Source organism: Natrix helvetica (assembly GCF_964273705.1).
Source record: "Natrix helvetica genome assembly, chromosome: 4".
Classification (NCBI taxonomy): domain Eukaryota; kingdom Metazoa; phylum Chordata; class Lepidosauria; order Squamata; family Natricidae; genus Natrix; species Natrix helvetica.
Window position 1 is genome coordinate 84292146 of NC_138550.1, and position 26346 is coordinate 84318491.

Genomic DNA, 26346 nt, shown 5'->3' on the forward strand with positions numbered 1-26346 from the left:
GGTGCTAGAGGAGTTATGAAGAAGGGAGTTTTGTTCTCACCATCTTCTGTGCATGCTGATGGCCTGTGTTTGGACTTGGTCAAGATCAACTGTCTCACATACCAACTTGATGAGGTTTTTTGAAGATGCACCCCACATGACACCTTAGGGAGTTGCAGATTGGACATAGGGTTGGGGAATTGAGGGGAGGATGTTGGGTAAACATTTGGTATGTATATGTTCATGCCTTTTTGGCTCAGATCTTGCTTTCCTTTTTGCTGCTTTCAATTCATATCTAGTAGTAAATGTACGTTATCTCTATTCAAATGAGTTGAGGTTTTTCTTTCTTGGATATTGAAGGAGGAATGATCATCCCCATGACCATCCCAGTAGAATTCAGCAAGATCTCACTTCGCACCCATCCTGGAGTTAAAAACTTCTGTGTGGGGAACACCCAAATGTCTAACTCCTGCAGCAAGCAGAAGATGATGGCAGGGGTCACAACCAGCTGACAACCAGAGGATGACTGGCAGGCAGCTGAAAGAGAGGATCTCATGATGACCCATCGTTTACATCTTCTTCCGGAGGCTAGGGAACAACGGCGTTTCTGTGTAAGTCTCACTGAAAGGGAGAGTGGATTAGCTGAGCAGGCGGAGGGAGGAGCAGAAGACCTGGCTACCCCTGAAACATCCCTGGGAATGGCTACTAGAGCTGGGCAAGAGGGAGGGGCTCCAGCTGCTGCAGCAGCAGCAGTTCAAGCTCCTCCAAGAAGGGAGGGTAACCTCCTGAAGGTGCCGAATTCCACAGATTCCTCCTTTTGGAGTGAAGTACAGAGGAGATCCAAAAGAACTGGGGGGGGGGTTGTGCAAGTTTGGAATTACATGCAAGAGTATGGTGAGGATTTCCCATCAGAAGTTGCCAAAGTGAGAAGTGTTACTATGGCTTTGGAAGGCAAAGCGGCTGCCTAGATGATAGCTTTGCATAATGAAGATTCCCCCCCCCCCCCGCTGAGGGATTTCAAGGGTTTTATGACAGCCCTGAGGAAATGCTTTGATGACCCCTTCCAAAATCGAAAGGGAACAAGCAGGATGAAACCATTAACCCAAGGAGGAGGCCTGTGGCTGAGTACACTCAGGAGTTTCACGAGCTGTCTGTGCATTTGTGGGGGTGGTCTAAGGTGGCACCAAGAGCAGTAAAGGAGGGGCATTGGGGGCCCAACTGCTATGCTAGACATAGCCCAAAAATGACCCTGGCTTTTGGAAAGGAATCTGACTGGCAGCTAGGGAGATGCTGTGAAACCACCCTGGAAGGCGTGGAAGTTGCTGATGTCCTTCCTCCAGACCAGGAGGAGAAGGAACCCTCCTTTTCTGCAGGAGAAAGTGAAACTGACTTAGATTATGACCACTTGGTAAATCCCCGATTGGGCTCCATGACCATCCCAGTAGAATTAAAAGTACTCTCAACTGGAGCCCAGGGGAAGTTGCTGGCCCTTTTCGACATTGGATGCACCCAATGTGTAATCAGCCTGAAGGTGGTGGAGAAAATGAGTTTAGGACTGAGAACTATGAAAGTACCCATTGCCTTTTGCCAGTTGGATGGGTCAGTTTCTAGGGGGGGGGCACCCCATTTTGTAACCAAACCGGTGGAGATGTGGATGGGGGACAACCAAGAATCCCTGAGTTTCATTGTGGCACCTGGGATGGAATGGCTCCTCATACTGCTATTGCCTTGGCTGCAGAAATGGAACCCTCTCATGAACTGGCGGAAAGGGTGGCTACGCATCCGTTCAGCTAAGTCAACAGAGGGGGAGAAAAAGAGTTCCCACCTAGTCAGAGCTGTAACAGACTTAGCAGTTGTCACACATGAGAAAATTATGGGAAAGAATTCCAAAAGAATATTGGGACCTCAAAGAAGCGTTCAGCGAAAGGGCTTCCAACAAGCTTCCCCCCCCCCCCACCGTGTCACAGATTGCAGCATAGAGATCATCCCAGGGGAGAAACTCCCTAAACCACAGATTTACTTGATGACCCCACACGAACTGGAGGAATTATGCAACTTCATTGATAAAACTTAAAGAGGGGGTTCATCCAACCAGCTAGGTGGCCACACCGGTCTTATTCCGAGAGAAAAAAGATAGCTCTCTGCGCTTATGTGTGAACTATAAGAATTGGAATGCCATTTGCGTGAAAAACGTGTAGCCTTTGCCCCTCATGAAGGACATGTTGGTGCACTTGGCAAAGGGGAAAATTTTCACAAAATTACGTATAAGGGAGGCCTATTACTGGTCTGAATAAAAGAAGGAGATGAGTGCAAGACTGCTTTCAACTGCCCTCTGGGGTGTTTCCAATTTAGAGTGTTCCCATTCAGACTTTAGGCAGTGCCAGCCTTTTTTATGCAGCTGATTAATGAGATGCTACATGAATACTTGTGGGGGGGGGGTTAGTTTACCTGGTTTACCTCCTCATGTACATGGAAACACTCAAGGAACACATAAAACCTGTACGATCGGTCCTGAAAAAACTCTGGTTGTCTATGTTATACAATAATACAATTGTAGAGTTGGAAGGGACCTTGGAGGTCTTCTAGTCCAACCCCCTGCCTAGGCAGGAAACCCTATACCGTTTCAGACAGATAGCTATCCAACATCTTCTTAAAGACTTCCAGTGTTGGGGCATTCACAACTTCTGGAGGCAAGCTGTTCCACTGATTAATTGTTCTCACTGTCAGGAAATTTCTCCTCAGTTCTAAGTTGCTTCTCTCCTTGATTAGTTTCCACCCATTGCTTCTTGTTCTACCCTCAGGTGCTTTGGAGAATAGTTTGACTCCCTCTTCTTTGTGGCAACCTCTGAGATATTGGAACAATGCTATCATGTCTCCCCTAGTCCTTCTTTCTCTTAAGCTAAACATACCCAGTTCCTGCAACCGTTCTTCATATGTTTTAGTCTCCAGTCCCCTAATCATCTTTGTTGCTCTTCTCTGCACTCTTTCTAGAGTCTCCACATCTTTTTTACATCGTGGCGACCAGAACTGAATGCAGTATTTCAAGTGTGGCCTTACCAAGGCATTATAAAGTGGTATTAACACTTCACGTGATCTTGATTCTATCCCTCTGTTGATGCAGCCTAGAACTGTGTTGGCTTTTTTGGCAGCTGCTGCACACTGCTGGTTGTCTAAGTGCAAATTTCACCAGGAGAAAATTGACTATTGGGGGTACTGAAACTCTCATGAAGTTATCGAGATGGATCTGGAGAAAGTCCAGACTGTGACAGAATGGGCGGCTCCTCACAAACAGCTACAGAGTTTTTTGGGATTTGCTAACTTTTACTGCCAATTTATCCCCTCATTCACTAGCATTGCACTGTCAATTACGAATCTCTTAAAATCAAAGGGAGAAGCAAAACCAAGGCCTAGTAAGCCTTTGAAATGGACTATGGAATGTCAAGGGGCATTCGAGAAGTTGAAATGGCTGTTTGCAGCTGAACCTGTTTTAAAACACCCTGACATGGATGCACCTTTTGTGGTTCAAGAAGGTGCAAGTGATGTGGCGGTGGGGGCAGTGCTGCTCCAAGCAAGCACAGATGGACAGCTGCAACCTTGCACCTACACCTCTCATAAACTAACAGAAACGGAAAGACGATGGGCTATTTGGGCAAAGTAAGCTTTTGCAGTCCAGTGGGCCTTGCTAACTTGGTGGCATTTCCTTGAAGGAGCTAAGCACCCATTTGAGGTATAGACTGATCATAAAAACCTTGAAGCATTGAAAACCCCATGGAAATTATCGCTTAAACAAGTTCGCTGGCACAACATTTTAATTGGTTTAACTTTATACTAAAATACATCCCTGGGGGAAAGAACTTTATGACTGATGCCTTATCCAGGCTTCCCCAGTACAATGGGGCCAAATCGGTGGTCATTCATCCAGTCATTCCAGCCAAACATCTAGATGGCTCCGGTGGTCACCGGGAGCCATGGAAAGGTGGATTTGGAAGTACCACCTGATTTGAGGAAAAGGCTGAGGGAAGACCTTGTATCTGATGAATGGTTCAAGCTACACTCCGACGAGTGCACCATGAAGGATGGCCTTGCATGGGTTGGAGCCAAACTATATGTTCCTGCTAGTCTAAAAAGTGTTGTCCTTCAACAGGCCCATGACTCAAAATTGGGTTTGTAAAAACATTACATTTGGTTAAAAGACAATTCTGGTGGCCTTCATTGAAAAAAGACATAGAATCCTATATTGTTAGTTGTCCCGTATATGCAGCTGCAAAGAGACTGTCAGGGAAACCTCAAGGAGTTTGTTCCCATTCCTGAACTGCCTCAGGAGAAACCAAAAAGTTTATATGCTGACAAAATACTAATAAGTAACAACAATCTAATGTATTAATAAATGAAAGTTATGAGAATGGGGGGGGGGAGGGCCATCTCCTGCATAATGTAACTGTCAAAATTTGTACTTCATCCACTACCCCTTTCCTTGTATATTTTTTTAAAAAACCAATAAAATTTTGTTTAAAAATAAAAAAAAGCTTATCTTTGTCTGAGTAGAGTAATCAGCTTCAAAGTCTCTGGCCTATGACTCGCAAAGCCTTAGACGCAGTTCACAAAGCACACAAAAGACAAGCTGATAAAAAAGGTCAAAGCCGAAAGAATACCAGGTTGGGGATAGAGTATTCTTGTCCACTAGGTTTCTTCAGACTACCCAGAAATCGAAGAAACTTGGTCTTAAATATGTGGGACCGTTCCCTATTGTTAAAATTGTAAATCCTGTGTCAGTACAATTGGACTTGCCAAAAACCCTTAGGCGAATGCATCCTGTGTTTCATGTTACAATAATACAATAGTAGAGTTGGAAGGGACCTTGGAGGTCTTCTAGTCCAATCCCCTGCCTAGGCAGGAAACCCTATACCATTTCAGACAAATGGCTATCCAACATCTTCTTAAAGACTTCCAGTGTTGGGGCATTCACAACTTCTGGAGGCAAGCTGTTCCACTGATTAATTGTTCTAACTGTCAGGAAATTTCCCCTCAGTTCTAAGTTGCTTCTCTCCTTCATTAGTTTCCACCCATTGCTTCTTGTTCTACCCTCAGGTGCCTTGGAGAATAGTTTGACTCCCTCTTCTTTGTGGCAACCTCTGAGATATTGGAACACTGCTATCATGTCTCCCCTAGTCCTTCTTTCTCTTAAGCTAGACATACCCAGTTCCTGCAACCGTTCTTCATATGTTTTAGTCTCCAGTCCCCTTTGTTGCTCTTCTCTGCACTCTTTCTAGAGTCTCCACATCTTTTTTACATCGTGGCGACCAGAACTGAATGCAGTATTCCAAGTGTGGCCTTACCAAGGCATTATAAAGTGGTATTAACACTTCACATGATCTTGATTCTATTCCTCTGTTGATGCAGCCTAGGACTGTGTTGGCTTTTTTGGCAGCTGCTGCACACTGCTGGCTCATATTTAAATGGTTGTCCACTAGGACTCCAAGATCCCTTTCACAGTTACTACTACTGAGCAAGGTATCACCTATACTGTACCTGTGCATTCCATTTTTGTTGTGAACTTATTGAAACCTGAACGTACATCTTTAATGTGCTCACCTCAACCCCCGTCCCCTGTTCCTCTCCTTATTGAAGAAGAACAATATTTTGAGGTTAAAGAAATGCTGGATTCTAGGAAACAAAGGGGATGAATTCAATATTTGGTAGCTTGGAAATATTTCCCTCCATCCCATGCTGAGTGGGTGTATGTCAGCCTTTACTTTCCTTGCTTGCTATCTGCTGCCATGGAAACGGGGAAGGAGGGGGCTTGAGGTATTTGGGAGGGGCAATTACTAGTGCTGGAGGAGTTATGAAGAAGGGAGTTTTGTTCTCACCATTTTCTGTGCATGCTGATGGCCTGTGTTTGGACTTGGTCAAGGTCAACCATCTCACATACCAACTTGATGAGGTTTTTTGAAGAGGCGCCCCACATGATACCTTAGGGCAGTGGTCGGCAAGCCACAGCTCGCGAGCCAAATGCGGCTCTTTGCACATTTTAATGCAGCTCTTCTGTGCACCGGGCGCCCGCTTCCCTCCCTCCTCTCGGGCTTTGGAGGGAAGCTTCTGCAAAAGCCCGGGCATGACAAGTCTCCCAGGCTGTAATTTGCCGAACTGTACGCGCGCGCCTGTTTTCCATGACGTGGAGCAGCGGCGAGATTCTGCGTGGCGAGCGATGATTCCGGGGGGCATCAGTGGGGGGGCAGGGTCCCCCTCGCGTTCCTCATCTTCCCGGATGGCCCCTGGAATCATCGCTCGCCGCGCAGAATCTCGCCGCTGCTCCACGCCGTGGAAAACAGGCGCGTGCGCACAGCTCGGCAAATTAAAGCCTGGGAGACTTGTTGCCACTCGCTGCAGAAGCTTCCCTCCGAAGCGTTCCAAGGGAGGGCTGTAAACTTCCCTCCGAAGTCTTGGGAAGTTCTGAGGAGCCCCCCAAGGCAAAACGCCACTGCCAGGTAGCTAAAAGTACGTCTCTGATTCGTCTCTGTCAGTCTCTCTCTGATTCCCTCTCTCACTCCCTCTCTCTGAACAGAGAGAGGGAGTGAGGGAGGGAATCAGAGAGAGACTGACAGACACACACACACACACACACACACACAGACAGAGAGGGGGAGGGAGGGAGAGAAAGATAGACAGACAGAGAGAGAGACACACACAGAGTGAGTGATTAAGTGAATGAGTGAGAGACAGACACACCCACATACACAGAGTGACAGAGAGAGAGGAAGGGAGGGGAGAGAGACAGAGGGAGAGACAGACACACACACACACACACAGAGAGGGGGAGGGAGGGAGAGAAAGATAGATAGACAGAGAGAGAGACACACACAGAGTGAGTGATTAAGTGAATGAGTGAGAGACAGACATACCCACATACACAGAGTGACAGAGAGAGAGGAAGGGAGGGGAGAGAGACAGAGGGAGAGACAGACACACACACACACAAACACAGAGTGAGTGAGAGACAGACAGACAGACACACACACATAGAGTGACAGAGATGGGGGAAGGAGGAGAGAGAGACAGAGATACAGAGAGAGAGACAGACAGATAGACACCCAGAGAAAATGACAGAGGGAGACAGAGAGGGAGGGAGGGAGAGAGAGACAAAGAGCCAGAGAGAGAGAGAGAAAGAAAAAGAAAAAAAGAAAGAAAGTGGGAGAGAGAGATGAAAGAAAGAAAGAAAAACAACATATGACCACAATTGAGCCCAAAATTTTGGTTGCTAAGCAAGAGCGTCGTTAAGTGAGTTTCACCACATTTTCCAAGTTAGCCATGGCCACCTGATCACATGACTGCCAAGCCACTCCCACCAGGTCACATGGCCGGCAAGCCACTCCCACAAAGGAGGCCACACCCACAGAGTAGGTTCCAAAAAAATTTGAAACCCACCACTGGGATGAATATGAACTATATGCCTCTGAACTTGGAAATGAGAGATGTGGGCAGGGCCAGGGAGAGACAAATGAAAGGGGTGACTGATGGCCATCATGGAGGAGGGGGATGATTATGAATTATGTACTCATATGAGAGATGTGAACTGTGAACAGGGCAAAAAGAAAGGGGTGACTGATGGCCATCATGGGAGGGGGGGGGGTGATTATGAATTAAGTGTGCCTAACTATGGAAATGAGAAATGTGAACAGGGCAGGGTAAAAAGAAAGGCGTGATGGCCATCATGGAGGGGGGGGAATGTGACATGAGGGGGGAGAAATGTGACATGAGGGGGAGAAATGTGACATGGAGGGGCAGAAATGTGACATGAGGGGAGAAATGTGACATTGTGGGATTGACATAAAAAGGGTTGATGTGAAAAGGGGTGTGTGGACATAAAATTGCAGAATATCGTAATCTAGGAGCCAGCAAAATAAGTTAGTGGCCAGTGCGTCATCCACAGATAAATAACAGTGTGTCATCCAATATTACTTCTTTTATGTGATTAAGGATGCCGGTTTGGTGTTGGTGGCTTTATTTTAAAATGAAACATTTTTATAGGTGCCCTTTTTGACATGGCTACAAAGAAAAAACAACGAAAAACGGAAGACGAAAACCGTGAATTTAAAGTGGAATGGACCGAGGCTTTCGCGTTTCAGAACGTAAATGGCTTTCCGACCTGTCTTATTTGTAAAGAAAAATTGGTGCATAACAAAAAATCTAATTTGGAGAGACACTTTACAACAAAACACTTGTCCTTTAGTAATAAATATCCTGTTGGTGATGCAAGGAAGAAAGCAGTTGAGGAACTTCTGAAGAGTAAAGAAAAATCAAGTTCTGCGTTTAATCAGTGGGTGCATTCGTCCAACTATGTTAATTTTGCAAGTTTTGCGGTTAGTCAAGAGATTGCTAAGAGAGGCAAACCATATACAGATGGCGAATACATAAAACGTTGTTTTATAAGTGCATCAGAAGAATTATTCAGGGATTTTAAGAACAAAGAAGAAATTCTAAAAAAAATTAAAGAGTTGCCATTGTCTGCTAAAACAGTGAAGGATAGAACAGCCAAAATGTCTTCCAATATAACCAACCAACAAGTTGATGATCTTAAAGTGGTTTCAGCTTTATCAATAGCAGTTGACGAGTCTTGTGACTTAAATGATACAGCTCAAGTTTCACTTTTTGTAAGATTTATGTCAGCTACAGGTCCTAAAGAAGAACTTTTAGGATTATTGCCACTGAAAGGTCAAACACGTGGAGAGGATATAGCAAATGCTGTAATTGGTTGCATTGAAAAATATCATATTCCACTTGATAAAATCGTCTCAATTGCAACAGACGGGGCAAAAAGTATGACCGGCGTAAGAAATGGATTTGTTGCTATTATGAAAGAAAAAATTAGTCACGAGATACTTACATACCATTGCATCATACATCAAGAAGCACTTTGTGCACAGACATTTCCAGAAGAAATGCGCAAAGTTATGGAATTGGTGATTAAGATGATCAACTCCATTGTAGCTAAAGCTCTTCATCATCGCCAATTTAAAGAATTTTTAGTTGAAATGGAGAGTGAGTACGCAGATCTTCTGCTGCATAACAAGGTACGTTGGTTATCAAGAGGAAACATTTTGAAATGTTTTGCTTCCTTATTATCAGAAATCAAAGCATTTTTCCTCGAGAAGGGTGTTCACTATCCAGAATTAACAAACGATCAGTGGATCCAAAAACTCTATTTCATGGTGGATGTTACTTCCCATCTAAATCAGCTTAATCATAAACTACAGGGGAAAGGAAACACAATTTTTTCGATGTTAGAAGAAGTTATTTCGTTTGAAAACCAATTATCTGTTTTTGCTCAAGATTTTGACAGAAAAACTTTGTTTCACTTTCCAAGCCTGTTGAAACATCGGCAAGAAAATAATTCTGATATTGACATTACCTATTTTAAAACAGCACTTTTAAATATGAGGGAAGCTTTTCTCAAGAGGTTTCAGGAATTCAGAAACAGCAAAGCGACGTTGGCCTTTGTTAAAAAACCTCTGGATGCCACTGTAACAGAATTAAATTTTTCTCCCTTTAATATCGACATTGGCAACTTTGAAATGCAATTGCTGGATTTAAAAAACAAAGAACTGTGGAGCTCGAAATTTGAACGTCTTTGTGCTGATTTAGAAAGATTGGAGAAAAACAAATGTGAACTTAGTTCACAGCACAAGTGGTCTGCTTTGAAAGACCTGGAGAAGGAAGATATGTTGATTTTTAACACCTGGAATAGTATTCCTGACTCATATAATCAACTAAAAAAGCTAGCGTTTGCTGTTCTTTCCTTGTTCGGGTCTACATATTTATGCGAACAATCATTTTCAAGCATGAACCTTATCAAGAGTAAATTGAGAAATCGTCTCATCGATGAGAACCTGGAATCGTGCCTAAAATTAAAAACAACAACATACAAACCTGACTTACTCAAACTATCCAAGGAAATGCAAGGCCAATGTTCACATTAGTGGTTGTGACTTTGTCAGTCATTGTCAGGATGTAATTTTCTCTACATTGTAAGGCAAATTTTATGGAATTTAACGTTATCGATAAATAATATCATTCTAAAGTTTTTGTTTTATTAGTTGTGTTATTTATATCCTCCCGACCTATGTGGATACTTGCATGCAGAATATTCTCAATAAAAACTTATTGAAACTAAAAACAGTGTACCATCCTATGTATTTTCGGTTTTAAAAATGCGGCTCTCCAAATAAATTTCAATCGTGGTTTTGGCGAGATTTGGCTCAGTTGAAAAAAAAGGTTGCCCACCACTGCCTTAGGGAATTGCAGATTGGACATAGGGTTGGGGAATTTGGGGGAGAGTGCTGGGTAAACATTTGATATATACATGTTCGTGCCTTTTTGGCTCAGATCTTGCTTTCCTTTTCGCTGCTTTCAATTCATATCTAGTAAAAGTACTTTATCTCTATTCAAATGGAGTTGAGGTTTTTCTTTCTTGGATATAGAAGGAGGCATGCCTGACAGTATTTTTCTATGTGTTTTATGAATACAAGCCTCTATTACTCCATCATGGTATATCCACTTAAGTTTATTCAGGTAGTTTAGATGATACAGAAGGAAAATTATTCATACAATGATGTACTTCAGTTGGCTTATCCAGTGCAGGACTCTAGATCAAACACAATACACGTAGAATTGTATGGGAAAGATCTTTCTCCCAATTTCCACTGTTGGGGATATCTGTCAGGTTAAGCTCAGAATGACATAGAACGCTTTAGCCAAAGTACAGTCCTTCATTTACCTATGTGCAATATATAGTATCTTTCCAGAGTAAACCCTTACTGCTGTTATCCTAATGGATATACCCTGAGAGATTACAGGGAGTGACTGTCCTTATTCTCTATCTACAGATCATCTTTGGGCTGGGCTGCCTCTTGTCCCCCTCTCCTTTTCTGGAGTGTGTTGTTAGTTTATTGCAGCCAAACTCAGGGTGTACATCTATGCAAAGCATCATCTGGTCCACCTTTCTGTCTGCAATCTGTCAAAGATGTGCATTTGTTGGTAAATAAAATCCATTTAGCAGGAGAAAAAAGCAATACCACCAAAGGAAGCTTTTTGTTTGTTTGTTTGTTTGTTCAAATTAAACTGTTCAAATTAAGTATACAAATATTAGTGCTATGTGCTAGAATATAAATGGCACAATTATTTTGCTAAAAGACTTATTGTACTTTTCATCTTTATATATTGTTTCCACTGCTGTTTTTTCTAAGGAAAAGGCTATATTTAATCACTAAGAAAGCCTATCCTGTTTTTGTTATTTTTGGATTTATTCACCAACTATTCATAGACATAGAAAACATAAATACCTACAGAGATGATTCATTGTACTGTTCCTCTAATGCAGTGTTTTTCAAACTTGACAACTTTAAAATGTGTGGACTTCCCTATGCTGCTTGCAGAATTCTAGGAGTAAGTCCACCAATCTTAAGAGTTGACAACTTTGGAAAAAAAAACCTGCTCTACAGAAATAAAACAACAACAACCTATATTGTGGTTAATGAGCTACAGTGGTGCAGTGGTTAGAATGCACTAGTGCAGGCTACTTCTCCTGACTGCCAGCTGCCTGCAATTTGGCATTTCACCGGGCTCAAAATTGACTCATCCTTTCATCCTTCCAAGGTGAGTAAAATGAGAACCCAGTTGTTGGGGGCAATACACTGATTCTGTAAATTTCTTAGAGAGGGCTGTAAAGCACTGTGAAGTGGTATATAAGTCTAAGTACTTTTGTTATTGACAAGATTTCATTTCCTCTATTTCCCTTTTATAAGGATTTAAAAGACTCCCCCCCCCCACTTTCTCTTTTAAAAATCCACAATTCCTCTAACTGGCACTTTTTAGGGTTCTGATGATGGTAGTTCCTAGATCTCAGGATCACTATGTGTTAAATGGAGATTAGAATTATAAACTTTACAAGGTGGAAGGCAATCTGAATTTCTGACCATGTTGGCCTGTTGGTAAGCAAACATCAAGCATCTGGTTGGCATTTTGATTCAAGGTGATTAAATCGATTGGATTCAAACTCTTGAAGAAAATAATGCTGTAAATGTGCTGATTGATACACAGATTGCATTTCACAATAGGGACATTTATTGGGAATGTTAGGGCATTAGCAAATCAAAGGATAATGCAAGGTGGTGTGTGAATATAATTTCCAAATTCACAACAGGAGTCAAAAAATTCATTCAGCTAGTGAAAAACATATTACTGACATTAGTTCTAGATATTTAAAGGTTGATTGCATATTTGGCTGAGACAGTGGCAAAACAATTTGACTCTATATTCTGTTTTGAGGGAGGTGGCAAATCTTCACAAATTGCACAATTGGTTTGCACAGCAAAAGCGATTTTTACATTTTATTTTAGGTTCAGCTATATATGCTGGAGTTGTCAGAAAAGATGAATAGTGGCTGGGAAAGATAATGGCTTATTTTTTATAGTCCTTTCCAAGCATGATTCTTTGAAACATTTATATGTATGCTATATTTTCCATGTTTTAATAATTCAATTGAATAGTAATTCTTATCAGAAGACACTAAAAAGAACAGTAATATATGGCTGAAGATAATACCAATTTGTTTCCAACAGCATGAAAGTTTCATAGGTGTTTTGAATGAAAGCATATGATGGATCATTTTGGCCCAAATTGTGGCAACTGTCAATATCTTTCCATTGCCTTTGTAAACCTAACCTCTGCATCAGTTAATAAAATAGTTTTATTAATATCCTTGGTATACAAAGGACATTTAATTTGATTTTGAAATTATCAAAAGAAAACCATGGGTATTATGTAGAATGGTCTCATAATATTACACTACTGAGAAATTTCCTTACTATTATATTTTATATGTCCAAGAGTTGGACACGACTGAATGGATAACATCATCACTTTTATATGAAAAAGACAGATTTTATATAGGTTATTTTCCTCTGATCCAGTAAGAAGTAACTCCAATGAAATAGGAAAATCTCCTGACCAAAGCTGTTCTCTCTCCGAACAGCAGTATATATGGTCCACATGAAACCTTGAATGCTCTTTAAAAGGTGTAAAACAAGATTCTAAAATGTTATTTTTCTTGGTTTTTGAGGAGAGCTTCTTTAAGACTTAAACAAATTAATTTCCTCAGGTCTCCATTTACTTTTTAAAATGTGGCCATTGGCACGACACACAAAGAACAATTGCATGTGTATATACAGTCTAAGGGTGGCTCAGTGGCTAAGATGCTGAGCTTGTCAATCAGAAACATAGGCAGTTTGGCGATTAGAATCCCTAGCACCATGTAATGGAGTAAGCTCCCATTACTTGTCCCAGCTTCTGCCAACCTAACAGTTTGAAAGCATGTAAAAATGGGAGTAGAAAAATAGGAACCACCTTTGGTGGGAATGTAACAGTGCTCTGTGCACCTTTGGCATTTGGACATGCCGACCACATGACCAGGGAGATGTCTTCGGACAGCACTGGCTCTTCAGCTGTGAAATGGAGATGAGCACCGCCCCCTAGAGTCGGGAACAAGTAGCACATATGTTCGAGGGGAACCTTTACCATTACCTTTATACAGTCTTCTCCTTTGCATTAGTAAATAGTAATAGTATTTACTCAGCACGGAAAGCATATGGATATTGATCATCTCAAGGGGAATTAAAATACAATATAATAAATATAAAAATCACACAAAGTAGTAATTAGGAATGGTTGGCATCTATTTCTCATGTTTTCAAAACTTCGTGAACCCCGAGAGGTGGAAGAAGAGGAAGCTGAGGGGCTTTTTAGCAAAATGTTTTATACTCTTTTTAGGGGGTTCTGGGAAGGGGGGGATAACCAGGCCAGGAGGGAAGCCAGTGCCACACGAACAGGTGAGTCCAGGAGGGAAGTGAGCGGATTGGGGGGGGAGAGGGAACAAACTATTCCAGTAGAGGGTTGTTTTATTACAACGGTCGCGGGGAGGGGGGATGCGAGGACAAGAGAAGATCACAAGGTCGGTTGGGAGACCGTGGCTGCTGGCTACGCCCGGTCATTTCTACCAACCCCCGCAACCTAGCTGGTCAGGATCTACAGAGACAGGGCCTGCGGCTGATGCTTTGCAATGCAAGGTCCATGACCAACAAGGCCCCCCTCATTAATGAGTTGATCTCTGAGGGGGAGCTGGACCTTGCAGGAATAACAGAGACCTGGTTGGATCACGAGGGTGGTTTGCCCCTCGTGGAAATGTGCCCACCAGGTTTCCATGCATTTCATCAGCCCCGGGCCCTGGGTAAGGGTGGAGGAGTGGCGGTGGTTATACGGGATGGTCTAGAGCCGAGGGAGTTCACTGTTTCTCAGATACCCGGGTGTGAGTCCCTTGGTGTGAAATGGGGCCCAGGGAGGCAGTGGGGTCTGCTGATTGTATACTTGGCTCCTCGCTATACGTCAGCAGCCCTGCCCGAGCTCCTCGAGCTGATCTCGGAGACGGCGGTGGAGATCCCCAAACTTTTGGTTATGGGGGATTTCAACCTGCCTTCGACGGGAGCAGCATCCGAGGTGGCTCGGGAGTTCATGGCTTCCATGACAGCCATGGGCCTGACCCAACTAATTCAGGGCCCCACACATGAAGGTGGCCACACACTGGACCTTGTTTTTGTATCTGAGCAGTGGACGAGTGATCTGGGAATAGGGGACTTAGACATTACTCCCCTGTCATGGTCAGATCACTCCTGTCTCGGGCTAGACTTCCCTGGCGCTACCCCCCACCGCGAGGAGGCAGAACCAGTTTGTCCAAGCTGGTACCGCCCCAAGCATCTGATGGAACCAGTTAGGTTCCAGTCGGAGCTTGGGCCACTACCTGTAGCCCTGACCCGCGCTCGGTCGGAGGACCTAGTGGCCGCCTGGAATAGGGCGACGGCTGGGGCCTTGGACCGGGTTGCGCCTTTGCGACCTCTCCTGCGGCATCGACCCACCCGGGCTCCCTGGTATACCGAGGAGCTGAGGGTGATGAAGCGCCAGAGGAGACGTCTAGAGAGCAGGTGGAGGTCCTCACGCTCCGAGTCTGACCGAACACAGGTAAGAGCCTATTTACGGACTTACCTCGTGGCATTGAGAGCGACCAAACGTAGACATTGTGCCGCTCTTATTGCGTCTGCGGACAACCGCCCTGCCGCCCTGTTTAGGGTCACCCGCTCCCTCTTGGTGCAAGAGACGCGAGGGGCACCCTTACAGGGTAGAGCAGAGGAGTTTGGAGAATATCTGCAGAACAAAGTCGCTCAGATCCGGAGCGGATGGGCCCCCTCCAGTGGTCTGGATGGGCCGTCAACAGTGAGTCTTGTGAGTCCACTCTGGGAGGAGTATGACTCTGTTGCCCCCGAGAATTTAGACAGGTTGCGTGGAAGGCTGCTACCCACCACATGTTCATTGGACCCGTGTCCCTCCTGGCTGGTACTGGCATCCTGGGAGGTGACACGAGGCTGGCTTCTGGGCCTGGTGAACGCCTCGTTGGGTGAGGGATCCTTACCTACTGTCTTGAAAGAGGCGGTGGTGAGGCCCTTACTCAAGAGGCCTTCACTTGACCAAATGGAGCTAGCTAATTATCGTTCAGTCTCCAACCTCCCTTTTTTGGTGAAGGTTGTTGAGAATGTGGTGGCGCAGCAGTTTCCGCGTCACCTCGATGAATCCGATTATCTAGACCCACGCCAGTCCGGCTTCCGACCCGGGCACAGCACTGAGACAGCCTTGGTCGCGTTGGTTGATGATCTCTGGAGGGCCAGAGATAGAGGTTGTTCCTCTATCCTGGTCCTATTAGATCTCTCAGCGGCTTTTGATACCATCGACCATGGTATCCTTCTGCGCCGGCTGGAGGGGATGGGAGTCGGAGGCACCGTGTTACGGTGGTTCGACTCTTACCTCTCCGGCTGGATGCAATATGTGTTGACAGGGGGGCAGAGATCGACCCTGAGGCCACTCTCTTGTGGGGTGCCGCAGGGGTCGATTCTCTCACCCCTTCTGTTCAATGCATACGTGAAGCCGCTGGGCGAGATCATCCGTGGTTTTGGGGTTGAATACCATCTGTACGCTGATGATATGCAGCTGTACATTTCAACCCCAAACCACCCCAACGAGGCTGTCGCAGTGATGTCCCGGTGTCTGGAAGCCGTCGGGGTCTGGATGGGGGACAACAGACTCAAACTCAACCCCTCCAAGAGTTTATCTGTGATTTATTGTGGACTGTACACCGCCCCGAGTCCCTTTTTGGGAGAGGGGGCGGTTTAGAAATGTGAATAAATAATAATAATAATAATAATGTACTTTTAGTTGTCTTTAAAATTAACTTTCAGGACAAGACAATTTGCGAACCTGAGGAGCCCCAAAGAATTGTTGAAGAGCATTATCAAAACTCTTTTCTAGGCCTCTCTGAGGTGGATGTGTTTTATCTGTATGACAAGCTTGTGCTCAGAGGCAATTCTATTAGATTCATTGAAGTACTTCATTTCTGTTCTGCACACATGCTCAGAAACCTTCCTGAGAGGTTGTCTCGGAAGAGATGTGAAGCAAAACATCATGGCAGCTTCAAATGATGGGACTGTTTTTGCTTGAGGCATCATCAAGCAAGAGCTTTGCTGAACCTGACATTTTTCTCTAACCTCAAGATTTCAGCGAAGCTGTGCCAGAAACTTAAATTTGATTAGAAAATGACATATTCTAATTCCCAACAATCATATTATATTATTGCCTGTTAGAAAGAAATCTTAACAGGTTTGTTTCTGAGTTGGGAATAAAAAATGCAGGCAGTTTCTTGAATCACAACTGAAGTTTCTTCTTAGAGCACAGTGCACGAAAATCAGCTGTTGGGGGTGACCATGATTTAAACTTCTTTCAAGAGCTCCTTATATGACAATCTTGCTTTTCTTCCTCAAAAGGGTGTGATGGCTTGTCTTCTAGGAATTGTAAGAAAATATACTTAGCCAGCATTCTGAGAAATGACACTTTTGCAGTCAGGCCCTCTTCTGAGCTACAGTTTTGCTTTGTTTACATTTGTTGATTGGAAATGGGGATTGCTTTGGGGATTTTTTTTTTCTTATTTCATCACAGAGATACTCGGTTATACTTCAGATAGAGAAGAATATGAACTCAGTTACATTGGCATTTTCCATTGCATTTCGATCTTTAGCTAGAACCTATTCTAATTTGTGATCTTGAAACTTTTGACTTGATTTCAGCAAGAATGTATGGCGGAAGGCCATTGAATTCCTTCCCACATGCCCAAAGGAAGACCAACAATACATGCTTGACCAATGTATTCTGAAACCAGCATTTCCAAGTTCCCAATATCAATACGTTGCTGAGGCAGTAAATGTTAACATTCACTTTTCAATTGCATCAGATCATTCAGCTGTTCAGGTATTCAGGTACTAATTGAAAGTGTTACAGATACAGCAGCCATATCACGGCCATCCATCATTGCTCCTCTTCTACACATACCCCATAGATATCCATGACTCAAACATTCAGTTGAGATCATCTTGCTGAAATTTAGTTTTGCTTCTCCTGCTCCTGACATGGCAGAGGAGCAAAGAAAGAGTGAGAGACAAAGGAAAAATATTTAGGTATCATTGTGGTACAGTAGTCCACCTGTGCCAAAGGTGCTACTTTTATAAGGTTCCACAGTTCATGTTCGATGTTCCTTTGCACACATGATTGTGAAGGATGCAGTTGCTTAAAACTGAGGACACTTGGTATACAGTACTTTCTGGAGCAAACTGGAATGATCAACAATTGGGGACTGCATATCTAATTACTATGACTTTCATAATTGGCTTTGCCGTTTTTGTGGTAAATGGCATCATATGGGGATACAAGATGCAACAGAAAGAATGTGCAATGGCATCATATAGTTGTCTAACTTCCCAAGGGCTATTTATTCAAACAGTATTTTTCCCCCTCTGAGTTTTTTCACAGCTACGCACCCAGTACAACAAATGTTGCAGTCTTAATATGAGTTATTCAGTCAGATCCCTTCTAAAACATTATGGAATATTTCTTTCTAAAGCTATCACAGAATTTTACTGAAAAGTAAAGATTTACTGTATCTTAACTATAGTTTGCTCTGTGCAACTATAATGCTGAACATGATTTGTTCAGAAATCATAATTTGCAAATTATGTAAGTCAAGCCATTCTGATTGCTTGGCATCCTTGAAAACCAAACTTCATTATAAAATTATTAAATTCTACAGCTGGACAGTTTATGATATTTATGACATGCTTAAAGCATTTTAAAAATCAGTTACTAGAGGTTATATAAAAGTCATAGTAATCTCTGATTCTGATTTTCAGGGATCAGAAAATCACTGAGTGACCTTAGTTTAGCCTAAGCTACCATATCTGCATGTTGTACAGATGAAAATTAGAGACACGATTTCTGTATTTGAGTTCCTTGTTGTACGGCAGCCAAAGGCGCTTGTTGTGAGATGGGTGGCTTTATAAATTAATAATAATAATAATAATAATATATTTATTTCTTAGCCGCACCCTCTCCCGAAGGACTCGGGGCGGCGTACAACGAAACATTCGAAATAAATATGTAAACAAAACAAACATATAACAAAGGTACACTAAAACATACAGACATACAAAAGGAGGAGATCGATTGATAAAAACAATTAAAATACTGTATTTAAAACCCCTAGAAATTAAATGAATTAAAATACCCAGTTAAAAACCCGTCAAGAGCGATATGGTTAAATCAAAGTTGAGCCAGGCCAGCTGCTTGGAATAGGTGGGTCTTAAGCTTAATACGGAAGGAGCGGAGGTCAGAGGTATTCCTAATATCCGGAGGGAGGTCATTCCACAGGGCTGGGCCCGCCACAGAGAAGGCTCTACTCCTAGGCGCCGCCCCACGACATTGTCTAGCGGACGGCACCTGGAGGAGCCCCTCTCTGTGCGAGCGAATTGGTCGCAGGGATGTATGGGGCAGAATACGATCCCGCAAGTAACTAGGTCCTAAGCCATGGAGCGCTTTAAAGATAGTTATCAAAACCTTGAAACGCACCCGATAGGCCACAGGAAGCCAGTGCAGCTCGCGCAGGAGCGGTGTCACGTGGGAGTACCTAGTACTCCCCATAATTACCCGCGCGGCTGCGTTCTGGACCAACTGCAGCCTCCGGGTGCATTTCAAGGGAAGCCCCATGTAGAGAGCGTTACAGTAGTCCAAGCGAGACGTCACCAGCGCATGAGTGACTGTGCGCAAGGCATCCCGGTCCAGTAGGGGGCGCAATTGGCGCACCAGGCGAACCTGGTGGAACGCCCCCCTTGCCACGGCTGTCACATGGTCATCCATGGACAGCCGGGCATCTAGGAGGACGCCCAAATTGCGCGCCCGCTCCACGGGGGCAAGATGGATGCCCCCAATGGCCAATGATGGAATTAATTGGCTGAACCGGGGGGCTGGTACCCACAGCCACTCCGTCTTGGAAGGGTTGAGCTTGAGTCGGTTGTCATCCATCCAGATCCGTACGGCTTCCACACACCGGGACATCACTTCGATGGCCTCGTTGGGGTGGTTCGGGGTGGAAAAGTACAGCTGAGTATCATCAGCGTACAGATGGTATCCCACCCCGAAACCACGGATGATCTCACCCAGCGGCTTCATATATGTGTTGAACAGGAGTGGCGAGAGGACCGACCCCTGTGGCACCCCACAGGTAAGGGGGTGTAGGGTCGACCTCTCTTCTCCTGTCAACACACGCTGCGTCCGGTCAGAAAGGTAGGAGCCGAACCACCGCAAAACAGTGCCCCGGACCCCCAGCCCCTCCAGCCGGCGCAGCAGGATACCATGGTCGATGGTATCAAAAGCCGCCGAGAGGTCTAATAGGACCAGGATAGAGGAACAACCTCTATCTCTGGCCCTCCAGAGATCATCCACCAACGCGACCAAGGCCGTCTCCGTGCTGTGACCGGGGCGGAAGCCGGACTGGCGCGGGTCTAGATAATCATTTTCCTCCAGATGTCGTGGGAACTGGTAGGCCACCACACTCTCTACAACCTTCGCCAAGAAGGGAAGGTTGGAGACAGGACGATAATTGGCCAGCTCCAAAGGGTCCAGGGAAGGCTTCTTGAGCAAGGGTCTCACCACCGCCTCTTTCAAGGCGGCCGGGAGAGACCCCTCTCCCAACGAAGCATTCACTAGGCCCAGGAGCCAGTCTCGTGTAACCTCCCAGGATGCCAGTACAAGCCAGGAGGGACACGGGTCCAATAAACATGTGGTGGGTCGCAGTCGTCCACGCAATCTGTCCAAATCCTCGATGGCAACCAAGTCAAACTCCTCCCAGATAGAAGCCTCAAGACTCGCCATGGGCGTCTCCACTGGATCACTGACAGGAACCCAGTCTCTCCGGATTTGAGCGATTTTATCCTGCAGATATTTACCAAATTCCTCTGCCCTGCCCTGTAGAGGGGCCTCCCGCGGCCTCTGAAACAAGAGGGAGCGGGACACCCGAAACAGGGCGGCAGGGCGGTTCTCCGCGGATGCAATGAGAGTGGCACAGTATTGACGTTTGGCCGCTCTCAGTGCCACAAGGTACGTCCTTAAATGGGCTCGTACCTGTGTTCGATCAAATTCGGAGCGAGAGGATCTCCAACGACTCTCTAGACGTCTCTTGCGGCATTTCATCACCCTCAGCTCCTCGGTAAACCAAGGGGCCAGGGTGGATCGTTGCCGCCGGAGAGGCCGCAAAGGCGCCATCCGGTTCAAGGCCCCGGTAGTTGCATTATTCCACGCAACCACCAGGTCCCCTACCCGGGGGCGGGTCAAGGTTACAGGAGGTGGCCCAAGCTCCGTCTGGAACCTGTCAGGTTCCATCAGGCGCCTGGGGCGGAACCATCTGGAACTTTCCGATTCCGCCTCCCCGCGGCGGGAGGTAGCACCAGGGAAGTCAAGACGAAGGAGTGAGTGATCTGACCATGACAGGGGAGTGATGGTTAAGTCACCTCCTCCCAGATCACTCAGCCACTGGCCAGAGACAAAAACAAGGTCCAGAGTGTGACCTCCCTCGTGTGTTGGGCCCTGAATCATTTGAGTCAGGTCCATGGCTGTCATGGAAGCCATGAACTCCCGAACCCCCTCTGATGCTTCTCCCACCGACGGCAGGTTAAAATCCCCCATCACTAAAAGTTTGGGGGTCTCAACCGCCACCGATGCGATCAGCTCAAGGAGTTCAGGCAGGGCCGCTGATGTATAGCGAGGAGCCAGGTATACTATCAGCAGGCCCAACTGTCTCCCAGGCCCCCATTTCACAACAAGGGCTTCACATCCGGACGTCTGTGGCACAGTAGACTCCCTCGGCTCTAGATCCTTAAATAATTATTTATTTATCCTTAGATAAATAAATAAAATTGAGCCAAGGTGGCACAGGGGTTAGAGTGCAGCACTATAGGCTACTTCAGCTGACTGCTAGCTGCAGTTCAACAGTTCAAATCTCACCGGCTCAAGGTTGACTCAGCCTTCCATCCTTCCAAAGTGGATAAAATGAGGAGCCAGATAGTTGGGGGCAAAATGCTGACTCTGTAAACTGCTTAGAGAGGGCTGTAAAACCACTATGAAGTGGTATATAAGTCTAACTGCTATTGCTATTGCTAAAATATGAATAGTATAATAACTAGAATAATAGATCATATGGCACATTTTGCTAACCAAGGGCAATGTTAGATACTTGCTCTAACTACAGTGGTTTCCACCAAAGTCCTCTGTTCTGGCAGGAACAGAGATTTAATCCTATTGGTCGAAGAGTCTGACAACTCCCTATAAAAGGGCTGCTGTCAGTCTTAACCTTTGCTGGATGGTTCTCACTTGTTGTACTTAATAAAGAGCTGTTGTTACCGTTAAGCCTGTGTGTGCCTATCCATTACCCAATCTAACAGGCAATGTTTTGTTTCCATTATTGCAATGAATTTTTCATTTGATTACTAATTACAGGTTTATGTATTTTATTGTGTTCTCTGGCCCAAAGGTTGTAATAATGGTTTGCTTTGATTAATTCCATAATTAATCTTTATTTATATGTTCTCTGAACTTCTATTTTTCAAGACTTTCATTTAATATAGTAAAAAAAAGTTACTTTTATAGTCTCCTATACAAAATCAGTCTCCTATACAAAATCAGCATATAATGTGCTACCAACCCAGAACATCAGTTGATTTGCTAGCAGGGGTAGGCTCAGTGGTGGGTTTCAAAATTTTTTGGAACCTACTCTGTGGGTGTGGCCTCCTTTGTGGGAGTGGCTTGCCAGCCATGTGACCTGGCGGGAGTGGCTTGCCAGCCATGTGACCAGGTGGGAGTGGCTTGCCGGCCATGTGACCGGGTGGGAGTGGCTTGGCAGTCATGTGACCGGATAGGAGTGGCCAAGACAATGTCACTGAATTTTTTGCCCCAATGAATGATCTACAAAAAGAAAATATAAAAAAGGAAATTTATTATTTTGTGCACTTACTACTTAAATAAGATTAAAATAAGTACACAAAACAATAAAAGAGCTACTTACAGAAGGTAAGTAGCTTACTACTTACTACTTGTATTTCAAAGGGAATAAATACATATTTAATTTTACACATGTTAACAGCTGTTGGAATTGTGTTTGCACAACAGTGGAAAAAACAAAGATATGAAAATGAATAAATATTAGAATGTGCAAGAATGAATAAATTGACAATTAAAACCAAGAAGGCTTTGAATACTTTTTCACGTGGAATTTGTTTTATCAATTGCTAACTAACAGAAACAGCAATTAGAAATCTAAAAGTATGAAAGAAAACACCAATTATGAAAGGAAAGGTCATTAAAATGTATAAGGAAATATTATTAGTACTTGATCATTATTAATGTGTAGGTAATTTAAGTAAAATTATTTAAAAAAATTCTATGCACAATAAATAAAATATTATTTTAAAATACATTAAAAAAATAAAAGAAAAAAAAACCAGGTTACTTACCAGCAGGCAGAATCAGCAGCTCTCCGATGCTGCAACAGGCAGCAGACAGGCAGAGAGGCAGGAGGACAGGTAAGACTGTTTAAGACTGCTTAGGGCTTAGCCAGCCAGGCGAGGCTGGAGAGGGGAGGGTGGGGGGCTTTTGGCCTAGCCTCGCAGAGGCTTGCCGCCCACGCCAGCCCGGTGCTTCATCGAGGAAAGGCCCAGGAGCCTTTCCTCGGCGAAGCTAGCTTCCTGGCGGCCGCGCGTTCCATGCGACGCCGGCGTTTCGTCCCGGAAAGGCCCAGCGGCCTTTCCCGGGCGAAGCTAGCTTCCTGGCGGGCGCGCGTTCCACGCGATGCCGGCGCTTTGTCCCACGCGACGCCGGCGCTTCGTCCCACGCGACGCCGGCGCTTCGTCCCACGCGACGCCGGCGCTTCGTCCCACGCGACGCCGGCGCTTCGTCCCGGAAAGGCCCAAAGGCCTTTCCCGGGCGAAGCTAGCTTCCCGGCGGCCACGCGTTCCACGCGACGCCGGCGCTTCGTCCCGGAAAGGCCCAGAGGCCTTTCCCGGGCGAAGCTAGCTTCCCGGCGGCCGCGCGTTCCACGCGACCCCGGCGCTTCATCCCGGAAAGGCCCAGAGGCCTTTCCTGGGTGAAGCTAGCTGCCCACCGCCCCCACGGCCCACGCCAGCCCGCCCCTTCAGTGAGGGAAGGCCTAGAGGCCTTTCCTCGCCGAAGCTAGCCTCCCGCCCCCCCTCGCGCTTAGTTGCTTACCTGAAGGAAGCAGCAAGCTCCCAGCGAAGAGAAGGGAGTTTTGAAATGGAGGACAACCCGCTTTTAAACGGGTCGCCTCCAGCTCGCTCACTGATTGGCTGAACTCCAGCCAATCAATGAGCGGCTAGCTGGGCTAGCTAGCTTAGTGTGGACGGGCGGGGGAGCAAGCGAGCTCCGTTGGGATGGCAAGGGGGATAAAGTGACAGGACCGGTGCCGGTTCCCGGTTACTTCCGGGTCCGGTTACTTCCGGGTTCGGTCTTCAACCGGTTCGCGCGATCCGGTGCGAACCGGTAGGAACCCACCACTGGGTAGGCTGCTACAGGTTCACCCAGGTTCGGGAGAACCCATAGCTAATGTTATGGCCAGTTTGAAGAACCTCCAAATCCCACCCCTGTCTGCCCCCTCCCACCCTACTCCAACCCGCCCCTCCCAGGAGTCTTCATGTGTCCTGTTTTGGATGCAAGGTAAGTGCAGGGCCCGCATGGAAGCTCAAAGAGGGGGAAAAACAGACCTCCAGGAAGTTCAGGAAAACCGGAAACGGGGCCATTTCCGGCCTCTGGAGGGCCTCTGGAGCCCAGAGAGGCAGTTTTCGCCCTCCCAGAGGCTTGAGGAAAGCATCCAGAGCCTGGGAAAGGTGAAAATGCCCACCCACCATGGTGCAGGAGGCTGACTAGGCCACGCCCACCATGGCCATGCCCACCCAGCAACCAGGCAGAGAACCCATTGCTGAAATTTTTGAAGCCCACCCCTCTTTGATAGGCAAGAGTTATTCCACTTCCATAGCAGGGATTTTCCTCCCCCCTATGTTGAAATAAGCTTCATTTTGAATCTGAGAAGTAAAAGAATAGAACAGCAGTAAAAGTGTAATAACTCTTCCAGATCATATAATCTACAATTCATAATTTGTGAAATGTCAGCTTTTCAAACAGTGGCATTTGCTGCTTCCTGTCATTTCCATTCATACCAGAGTAGATGAAAACATTTGAAAAGAGCAAGAACATTTTTGGTCACAAATAATTATGCAGACTTCACATTAGCTTGCCTAAAGCTGACTCAAGCTGTTGAAGGTGCTTTGTAGGGCTGATTCATTTTTCAGGCTGACTGCTTACATGCAGTAACTTATACGGAATTTTGTTGCCTTATCCCAGATGAGAAGAATAAGAACATCTGTAATTCTAAAACAGTTTTCCCCCAGGTGGATTATAATTTCCATCATCTGGATATGGGTAGGAAGGATGAGAATATGTAATATGTCCTATTTAGAGGATGTTGATTTAAGAGTTTGGGGCAGAGAGAACATATGCTGATGCAAACTTTTCCCTGGGCAGTTGGCATCCTTTTTACTGAATCATGGAAGAAGAGTGGGCCAAGAAAGCTTCCAATCTGCCAATAGGAAAGGGCTAATGCTAACAACCTTTCATTTGGAAACAAAAAATGAAACTTTTGAAGGGAAAGGAAATTAGTCTCTCATATAGCCTTCTTGCAAGCCACATCATTAATGCCTCAATTCTCCTCAAAGGGGAAGGAGACAACTTATATCTCTCACTAGGAATGTCACAAAGACATATTTATTTTATTTTATTTTATTTTATTATTTTATTTTATTTCATTTGTTTGCTGCCCATCCCACTGCAAGGCAACAAATCCTGCCAATTTCAGTGTAATTTTTCTTCCTAGTTTTTGTTTTTGGCTTGTTTTAGAAATAGACATTTTCATAACGGTTTTGCTTGGTGACCAGTGACGTGCAGTCAGGTGAGGCAAATGAGGCACAGCCTCACCACTCTCATCATGAAGAGAAAAAAAATATAAAAGGAAAAAGCTGAGCTAGTTGCTGCCTCACCGTGGATGACTCTGCTTAACTGTTTAAAAAAGGCTCTACTTTGAGGCAGGAGAACTGCATGCCTCATCTAGTCTGACTTTAGGCGTTTTAGGGTTAAAAGCAAGGGTTAAAAGCCTAAAAATTCCTGATGTAGGTGAGGCACACAGTTCTCCTGCCTCATAGTAGAGGGCGCTTTTTTAGAGGCTTTTTTAACAGTTAAGCAGAGTCATCCACGGAAGCCAGGCAAAGAGCCATGCTGTAGCACACACACTTTCCCACAGTCTCTTTCTTTTGGAAGGCTCGGATCGGCTCCCCTCCAGCTTCTCTACCTCTCCTCTCACCCCAGCCTGCCAGCAGGAGGTCAGTGGGTGGGCTTTATTGCATTCCAGGCATTTCCCACCCAGACAGCAGGCTGCATTCGCAATGGAGGAGGTGTTTGGGGAAGGCAGTAGGGGAATGGGGGGGATGGCAGAGGAGCTGCTTTCAAGCCACTGGAAAAGATATCCAATCCAACTTGTGTGTGTGTGTTTGTTTGAGAATGAGTGAGAGAGGGAAGGGGGTAGGAGAGATAGTCCAATCCAACATATGTGTGTGTATGTGTGTGTATGTTTGAGAGAGGGGGAGGAAGGGAGAGAGGGAGGAAGAAGGGGAAGGGACAAGAAAAAGAAAAGAAAAAAGGAAACTTATTTCGCAAAGGAGAAAAACAAATGCTGTCATTTTAAATTTGAACTGAGCATTCCTGGCTGTGGAATTCTGGGAGTTGAAGTCCACAAGTCTAAAAATATTTGAAACCCACCACTGTCAGTGCCTCACCAGC

The 26346-nt window shown here is 45.2% G+C and overlaps 1 protein-coding gene across 1 annotated transcript; it reads left to right on the forward strand.

Moving 5' to 3' along the window:
* Positions 1–8018: 8018 nt before the first annotated feature.
* LOC309392182 (general transcription factor II-I repeat domain-containing protein 2A-like) lies at positions 8019–11905 on the forward strand (the record flags this gene model as incomplete). Its single annotated transcript, XM_081953183.1, has 2 exons — positions 8019–9871; positions 11848–11905. The coding sequence occupies 2 exons, from the start codon at positions 8019–8021 to the stop codon at positions 11903–11905; spliced, it is 1911 nt and encodes a 636-aa protein (XP_081809309.1).
* Between the last annotated feature and the right edge of the window lie 14441 nt (positions 11906–26346).